The 9,090-nt window shown below is 35.1% G+C and overlaps 1 protein-coding gene across 2 annotated transcripts; it reads left to right on the top strand.

Annotated features, from left to right (window-relative positions):
- The first annotated feature begins 1,835 nt into the window (after positions 1-1,835).
- On the top strand, positions 1,836-8,759 carry LOC140886697 (cationic amino acid transporter 2, vacuolar). 2 transcript variants are annotated; one of them, XM_073293416.1, is made up of 14 exons: positions 1,836-2,381; positions 2,969-3,170; positions 3,562-3,646; positions 3,731-3,871; positions 3,971-4,089; positions 4,199-4,295; positions 4,755-4,927; positions 5,019-5,085; positions 5,340-5,498; positions 5,626-5,902; positions 6,855-6,963; positions 7,073-7,164; positions 7,839-7,914; positions 8,222-8,759. In XM_073293416.1, exons 1-14 carry the CDS (start codon positions 2,198-2,200, stop codon positions 8,376-8,378), a joined length of 1,938 nt encoding a protein of 645 aa, XP_073149517.1. In that variant the 5' UTR covers positions 1,836-2,197; the 3' UTR covers positions 8,379-8,759. The 2 variants fall into 2 exon arrangements, with proteins under 2 accessions (XP_073149517.1, XP_073149516.1); XM_073293415.1 differs by having other exon boundaries at positions 7,052-7,164.
- Positions 8,760-9,090: the final 331 nt, after the last annotated feature.

Raw genomic sequence — 9,090 nt, 5'->3', positions numbered from 1 at the left:
TAACTATATTTCTTTTGGGTGGGTGGGGTGGGATGGGGTGAGGGGGAGAGAATGTTGAGTTAAACATGCATGAGTGAGAGCAATACTAGGATGGATGACCAGATAGGCAGTAAAAGAGAGATATCAAATATTAACAGGTAATATTATCTTTGCTAGGGACATGAGACAGCACCAGTAGTAAAACATGTCACTCCTTAAACTCATGGGCTTAACAACCAGATTTGCGATGTTTGATCTGATTGGCTAGATGAGATGTAAAAGAGAAACATCATATCTTAATGTGTAACACTGTCTCTGCTGGAGACAGGGCAGACAGTAAGGAAAAGAAAAATTGATCTTGAAGGGCTGTAAAAAAGAGACACCAGATCTTAACGTGTAACACTGTATCTGCTGGAGACATGGACGACAGTAAAGAAAAGAAAATACTGATCTTGAAGAAATATGAGACAACACCAATAGTAAGGCACACCCCTCCCTAGACACATGGACTTAGCAACTCGACGCATCTGCACCGCCACAAGTGTAAGAAAATAAAGTTGCGACTTGTGTAATAGCTATAACTTTTGGCTTAGTGATAAACGCTTGATCCTAACAATATTTATTCCTTAAATTTTTTATTAAAAAATTGTCTAATCGCATATTTATTTTTAAAATAAATTTTAAAATAATTTATAATTATTTTGTAAAAATAATTATATAACCAAGTTTTATAAATATTTTTCCAAACATAACCTTGTTGGTGATTTTCTTTTTTTAAAAAATTCTAATATCGGGCTTCTTACCTTAGAAATTACCTAAAAACCCATGCAAAAAATGGTACATAAAAACTGTCGTCAGATGTTTTACATGTTCATAATTATGTGAGACGAATGTCCTATTCAATTCGATTAATAAAAAATATTATTTTTTTATGTCAAATATATAATTTTTCATTATATATATATAAATCGAGTAGATTCATTTTACAAAAGACCCGCCTAAAATAACATGCACCATGCATTTTAAGTAGGCAACAACACCACCACCCTCCATTTCTTAACTCTCAATTTTCTTTATTTCTTCGTTTAAACTACCTCAACCTCCAATTTTTTCACGAAGGTTAAATTTAATACAATCTATCAAGATATATCTATACCACTTGTGACTTTTGTGTTTTATTCAATGATTTACTTTTCTAATTTTTTAAAATTTATTTTCTTTTTCTCTAGTGGAAGAATGCTTAAATTTGTTCTACTCTACCACAATTATAACTTTTTTGTGTACAACATCGCATATGCACAATTTTAGTTATAATAAAATACTTACATAGAACAATACGTATTATCAACACAGATCGCTTGTGCTCCGACTCCTAGCATTAACTAATTGTGTAGATCAAAAATCAACTTTAGAGCTACATTCAAAAATAAAAAAAGATTACTTAAAAAAATATTGACAAGAAATGAAAATTATTATATTATTTTTTTTTTGAAAGAAAAATTATTATATTATTCTAAACAAAGATAATAATATTATATCATAAATATAAATAACACCAATACCTAAAAAGTGGGGTAGGGCTTATACAAGTGACAGTTAAGAAATGGGGAAAAAAACACAAAATTATGGAGGAGTGGGAGAGAGAGCAGAATCTGAGATTGCACATTTCGCCATTCAATTATGTCAATTGGATCTCTAAAAAAAAATAAAAAATTATGTCAATTGGAAATCTAAATATTATTATTATTATTATTATTATTATTATTATTATTATTATTATTATTATTATTATTATTATTATTATTATATTAATTAAAAATATTAAAAATATGAACCAGAGATCCCTCAGAATTCTTTCCCTCTATATACCTGAATAATCCCAGTTAATCCCCTGCAACAACCATCCACACCGGCCTCATCCCTTCGATTTTCCAAGGGCTGTAATACGTAAAGATTCAATCTTTCTGGGCCTTTGGAATTTGCAGAAGGGCCGCTTTCCGCCTCACATACTTTTGAGTTTAATCGACCCCACGATGATTCCTGTCCCAGATTCTTTTGCACGTATCTGATTATAATTTATTGAATTGGGTTGGAAAAGAAAGACTTAAACGTGTACGTATCCGTGGGCGTTTATTCCCAAAATCGAGTAGCTTACCCTCATTCGGGGGAAAAAGATTGAATCTTGGGGCACCCAATTGAGAAATATTTGAGGGTCGTTATGGGTTTTCTTGGTGACGCACAGAAAGATTGTAGTGATGGTGGAGGAAAGTGTGTTGCTGGGGGTTTAAGATGTCTCGTGAGGAGAAAACAGGTTGATTCTTCTCATTCGAAGTCGTCTTCCTCTGGAAGTGGTCATAATCAATTGGCCAAGGCTTTGAGTATACCTCATCTCGTTGCCATCGGTAAGATAATTATTTTTTAAAATTTTTTTTGTCAACTTTCTTTCTTACATGTTATTCTGGATTTTGAGGTGTCTGGGTTTGTAGCATTGGTTCTTACTGTATTTGATGGTTGTATTTTGAGGTGTTTCTGCCGTTGATTATCGTCATATCATCAGTTTCACATTTGATCTCTGATAATATATGCTCGTGTATTTATATATTTCCGTTTGTTGTATGAAGAAGGGAGAGAGTTTTGTTTCTGTGCTTCAACTCTGATCCATTTGCTTTGCTTGGAATCCCTTAGGCTGTATTCCTGATTTAATAATATTAATGATTTTTGTAATTAGAGTTTGCTCGTCCAATGTTTTTTCATTAATTTGCTGCAAGCAGGAGACTTTTATTTCTGTGCTTAAGCTTTTTATCCATTTTCTTTGTCTGAAATTGGTTAATTATACTCCTAAGTTTATTACTTTTGATGATAATTTAAAAATATTTACGGTTCTACTGAATATACGTGAACCCTGTTATCCAATTATGTCAAGAGTGCAGTAATGTGAATAGTGGACTGATTTTTGTGACCTGAATAATTTTTTTGTTATATTTTGTAGGAGTTGGTGCAACAATTGGCGCTGGGGTTTACATTCTCGTTGGTACCGTGGCTAGGGAGCATTCAGGGCCAGCCCTTACCTTTTCCTTTCTTATAGCGGGAATAGCGGCTGCCCTATCTGCTTTCTGTTACGCTGAGCTAGCAAGTCGATGCCCCTCTGCTGGAAGTGCATATCATTATTCTTACATTTGTGTCGGAGAAGGGTAAATTTGGTTTCAAATGTCTCGTCACAGTTTGAATAATGCCTACTTTGTGAATACACCTGTGATTTTAAACCATACCATCTCTACTTTTGCCAAAGAATATAGTGTCTTTTGTTGCATAAGATTTTCTCTCACCATTTCAATAGTATCGAGTGTAAACTATTTCATGGTAACATAGCTACAGTGTTTTCTGCAATTGCTTCTGTCGTCTCCTTTGGAAATTTACTGTTTCTTGTTCATGATCTTGTATTCTTCTCGACGCTCTGAAGGACTGGCTTCTTTGTGAACAAACTCGCTCACTGCGAGTTTTCATTTATTAATTTACTGTAAAAATTTGGCAGATAAATATGCTGTTGATTTCTTGATTTTAATACTTTTATGTTTCAAGCAGTGTTGCTTGGTTGATTGGTTGGGCATTGATATTGGAATACACCATTGGAGGATCGGCTGTTGCTCGTGGCATATCCCCTAATCTGGTGTGGTACAACTCGTCTTTAAGGTTTTTGGATTGGTATTTGACTGTGACTCGGTTTTATTATATCACTTCTTTCCTGCAACAGGCCATGCTTTTTGGAGGTCCAAATAGTCTCCCTTCTTTTCTAGCTCGCCAGACTATTCCCGGGCTTGATATCGTGGTTGATCCATGTGCAACTGCCTTAATTTTTGTGGTCACAGGGCTTTTGTGCGTGGGAATCAAGGAGGTCTCTTTTTAATATTACCACTTCATTGCATTGGGTTTTCCACCCCTGAAGTTTTTGGATTTCTAATTTAATATGCAAAATAAAATGTGATTTATGCAGAGTACATTTGTCCAAGGAATTGTAACTTCGGCAAATATATGTGCCATGATCTTTGTCATTATAGCTGGTGGATATTTAGGCATTAAGACTGGATGGCCTGGCTATGAACTTTCCACTGGGTAGGGTAATCTTTTATTGGTTCGTTAGCCATTTGCATTCCTATTAAATTTGATTTATCATCTCTCCCAAATGTGTGAAATTGTTCACCAACATTCCATTTTCTTTTAGGTATCTTCCTTTTGGGGCTGATGGTATGCTTGCTGGTGCTTCCACTGTGTTTTTTGCATATATAGGATTTGATGCGGTTGCTAGTACAGCAGAAGAGGTATGTGCTAAACTGCTAAGATCACTTTGACCTCGTTGAATTAAAATAGTCGAAATATATTGAAAAGAAAACTCAACGTTAAGAGGATCTACGTGTCCGGGTATTGAAACCTTAATTTATGACACAAAGCATAGAAGACTGGAATTCTTATTGGTCTCTCTTTCTTGAAAATGTGATCGTCCCCCTTTATATCGGTGACAATCGAAGGCTGGAATTCTTATTGGTCTCTCTTTCTTGAAAATGTGATCGTCCCCCTTTATATCGGTGACAATCTCTGGAATAAATATGGTAGGTCAGTAGGAAACATTCTTATAACTAAATCCCAGTAAAATAATGTCAAGGATACATCACAGATTCACATCTTAATAATAGCAAATCTTATTCTCGCATGTATTATTTGATTTCTTATAGTAACATCCTGACAAAAAAGCTTAGCCATGAATTTCCTTCTCACTACAGGTAAAAAATCCCCAAAGGGACCTACCACTGGGCATTGGTTTATCATTGTCCTTATGTTGCACGCTGTATATGCTAGTTTCTGCGATCATAGTTGGTTTAGTACCCTATTACGCTATGGATCCTGACACTCCAATTTCCTCTGCCTTTGCTAGCCATGGCGTTAAATGGGCAGCGTAAGTTGTTGTTTGTATCTATGTTATTTTTAAGCTTCGTTCTCGTCTCTCAGCTCCATTTGTAATTATTATTCATTGACGTGAAATGCAGTTATGTTATAGCTGCCGGAGCTTGTACTGCTCTTTGTTCAACGTTGATGGGGTCAATCCTGCCACAGGTAATCAATATTATTGTGTGCCTATCGATTGTTAACTCTCTACAGAAACATTTTACTCTCTTTTAGTAAAAGTATATCGGGAAAGAGTTGTATCTTTAATTCTGTTTTGATATATTTTTATGGTATTTATGAACTCACCTTGAAATTGAAACGTTTCATGCTGAAATGCTGGAATTGAGATAAATTTGTTGGATAAAGTTTCTCTTCCTGACCAGTAACATATGAAATATATCAATGATATTTGTGTATGTCAGCCACGAATTCTAATGGCAATGGCTAGAGATGGACTGCTGCCGTCATTTTTTTCAGATGTCAATAAAAGCACTCAAGTCCCTGTCAAAAGCACCGTAGTAACCGGTTTACTTGCTGGAGTCTTGGCATTCTTCATGGATGTGGACCAGTTATCGGGAATGGTATGCTTACTTGTTACTCGTAAGAGAAGTTCATTTAAACCAAACTGGGTCATCAAATTTTCTCTTCTAGTTTTCTATTTTCTACTGAAATTTTTATGAAGTCCTGATTATTGAATTTTACGCACAGGTTAGTGTTGGCACACTTCTTGCATTTACAATGGTGGCAATCTCGGTGCTGATACTGAGATATGTCCCACCAGATGAGGTTCCTCTTCCGGCACATTTTCAGGAAGCAATAGATTCAGTTTCACTGCGTTACAGCAACAGCAATAGTCCTGGAAACATCGATGTGGAGAACACAAAAGATCATGCCATATCTCCGGAGAGCAGTGTTCCACTTTTAGCAGACAAAGAAATAGCTGTTGAATATCCTCTGGTAGAGAAAGCAGTGAGGAAATTCAACTGTAAGTTTTATTCGAGGCTGAAATCTACATAATTCTTGATGGGCATATTGGAAAAGTTGTAGCCATCATTTACCCTCCTAGTATCTAGGATTGTGAGATGAGTCGAGTTGGCTCATGAGGCTGTGGGAGTCTGCTCGTCTCAAGCTGAACCGTGTTTAAGATTTTTAAGTTCAAGTTCAAACTCGATATAAGTTATTCATGAGCTTGGGAGCCAGCTCATGAGCTTAAAGTTATTTTTTAATGGTTTTTATATTAATATGATTGGTATTGCATTTTATTTATATATGCATATAATAATATCATGATTAATATTTGCATTTTATTTATTTATGCATGCATATAATAATATTATTATCTATATATTTTATGTAATTAATATGACTGCATTAATAAGCTTAATCTCGCTGGCAAACTACTGAGATGGTTTGCAAGCCAAACTCAAGTTTCCTAGCTTTTGGTCAGGAATCTTGATCTTGATCTTGGTCTTGGTCTTGATCTTCCTAACCTCAAGGGACAGAGATTTAATATGTAAAGTTTATGACTGCATTCATAGGCTTAACCTCAAGGGACAGAGATTTAATATGTAAAGTTTATGACTGCATTCATAGGCTTAACATCACTGGCAAACTAGTGAGATGATTCCCGAACCAAACTTAGCTTTTGGTCTGGAATCTTGATCTTGATTTTGTAACCCCAGGAGAGAGATGCTGCCCTTTGGGCCGGAGCCAGAGCTCCAGCTTCTTTATTTTGGGCTCGAGCTTATTTTATTTTATTTTTTTAATTGAGCTCGATTTCAAGTCCAACTCATCTACATCTATACTGGGGGTCCATGAGACCGATGAACATGATAGTTGCTTCAGAATCAACTGGGTGCTTCCAATTCCAATAATTCAAATCTATTGATTGATTCAATGTGATTGTGACAGTTCATTTTTCCTTGTATATGTTGCAGTTATTTTAAGTGAAGGAAATCGTAGAAAGATTGCTGGCTGGTCAATCTTGCTTACATGTGTTGGTGTACTAGTTCTAACTTCAGCAGCTTCAAGTAGGAGCCTTAACAGGTGTGCTTAGTTTTTAAGAATCATCATATTTTTTACCTTCTAATGCTTTTTATAAACACTTTAAATCCTGTGATTCAATTTTTATCAGCTCTCTTCGTTATTCACTCAGTGGAATTGGCGGTTTTCTTCTTCTGTCTGGCCTGGTATCACTCACCTGTATGGATCAAGATGAAGCAAGGCATAGTTTTGGGCACACTGGAGGTATTTTCGCATTATATACAAATGATTGTTAATTATATCTACTTCTCTAGAGCTTGAACCTGAGGGGTATTTCTCCCGATATTAACATTGCATCCACCTCTCCATCCCTGAGGTTACCAACGATCATCTAGAACCCTGGAATACTAACTATTGGACCTCAGTGGAGACAGGGGTGGATCTAAAGAAACAAGAGGCGCGATCTCCCTCAACGTGAAAAAACTTGATTTTTTGTGTATAATAATATTTTTTAAAATTTAAAATTTGCCTCCAATTACATAAGACCACCACTTTGGCTCTCCTCACCCTCCATCACCCAGTTTCACCCTCGATTGAGTAAGGCTGCTGTTCTTGTAGTGATCTGTGGCAACAAGAAAATGTGGCATTAGGGTAGTTTAAAATTTGAGCTCTATCGTTATAATCAATTATACCTAATAGTTTATGGGCGGGAATTCATCAGTTGTATAATTGATATTGGAGAAGTCATGATTCGGTTCCCATGTGGAGTTATCGACGGGGAGAAGAGTGTGAAGTCATTTGGTGTAACATATAACTTTATTGACATTTTGTTATCAATTGAAATATAGGGCTTTTAATGTGTTATTTTAAAATATTCCATTTACATAATTTTTGGACAATTGTATCCGCAAATGAAATACTTGTTTCTTGTCTCTCAGGTTTCATTTGCCCATTCATTCCACTGCTACCTATCGCTTCCATACTCATCAATGTCTACTTATTAATTAATCTCGGGTAAGTATCTGTCAATTTCTCAGCTGTTAAGCACAAATTCGCTCCGAGTTCATTATATAATCTTAAAGAATCATCTTTTCGTGTCATAATCTTCAGAAAGAAAAAAAAAGAGAGAAAACTTGTTGGGAGCAACAACTGCATTTGCTGACCTGTATGACTTCCGATGTAAACAATGATTGAAACATAGCTTTTGAGTTTATATGCGGTTTAAAACATTTGAATAGCATGGTCAGAGGGACTTGTAGCTTTTAGTATAATGAAAATCTCTTGATTGATATGATTTTAACGGCGTTTATCTGCATTCAAGATCTGCTACTTGGTTCCGTGTTTCTGTATGGCTGGCGGTAGGAGTATTTATCTACATTTTCTATGGCCGGAAGCACAGCTCGTTGCAGGATGCAGTCTACGTTCCTGCAACTCGGGTCAATGAAATATATGAGACTTCTTGCAACTCTCTGCCGTAGCCTTGACACCATTTTCCACTAAAGCTAAGGATTCCTTACGATTCTGTAATGATTCCTAGGTGCATTACGGTTTGAAGCTGGATTGCCTGGATAAAGAAGATGATGTTGTCCAGTGTTTTACATCTCAGAAACACTGTGAATTCCGCTTATACACTGTTTGATGTCATTGCATGATATATTGATTTAAGGTTTCTTTGTAATATAGTAATTAATATGTAGTCAAATCGAATGTAGGAGAAGATAGCTTAGAAAATGGATTGAGAAGAATGATAGCTTCTGCATTTGTGTGTATAGATATATGCATTCTTCTTTAAGTTATTTCGTTGGAGATTTTGTATTAACATTGTACATATGTTATATGAAGCTGTTTTTTTCCAAGAAGATCGAAATTTTGTTCTGCTTTTTTTTATAATGTGCAAATTAATTTTTTTCTATCGACTAACCTAACGAGTCGATCGGATCATTTGATTTTCTCATTCTATCAACTAGCCTAACGAGTCGATCGGATATTTTTGTAAAATTAATTATTATGATAAAATTAAAATTGGTAAACTATATGGATGCTAAAAAAAGATAAAAATAAAGTTTCTTAAAAGATCGAAACATCAAAATATTTATATTTATTTGTTTGTTTGTTTGTAGATAAAGTGAGCATATATTTCAATAAAGATTTTAATTAAATACTAATCCAGTTTTTTATAAGATCGAAATA

The sequence above is a fragment of the Henckelia pumila genome, chromosome 3 (assembly GCF_033568475.1).
Source record: "Henckelia pumila isolate YLH828 chromosome 3, ASM3356847v2, whole genome shotgun sequence".
Taxonomy (NCBI): Eukaryota; Viridiplantae; Streptophyta; class Magnoliopsida; order Lamiales; family Gesneriaceae; genus Henckelia; species Henckelia pumila.
Note: the sequence above shows the minus strand (reverse complement) of the source record. Positions and strands in the feature narration are given on the sequence as shown.

Bases quoted from the DNA above. Each gene is read 5' to 3' on its own strand.
- LOC140886697 (XM_073293415.1), top strand. From the start codon at position 2,198: ATGGGTTTTCTTGGTGACGCACAGAAAGATTGTAGTGATGGTGGAGGA. The intron at 4,296-4,754 runs GTATGTGCTAAA...TTCTCACTACAG, and splicing joins TTGCTAGTACAGCAGAAGAG to GTAAAAAATCCCCAAAGGGA. The intron at 5,903-6,854 runs GTAAGTTTTATT...TATATGTTGCAG, and splicing joins AGCAGTGAGGAAATTCAACT to TTATTTTAAGTGAAGGAAAT.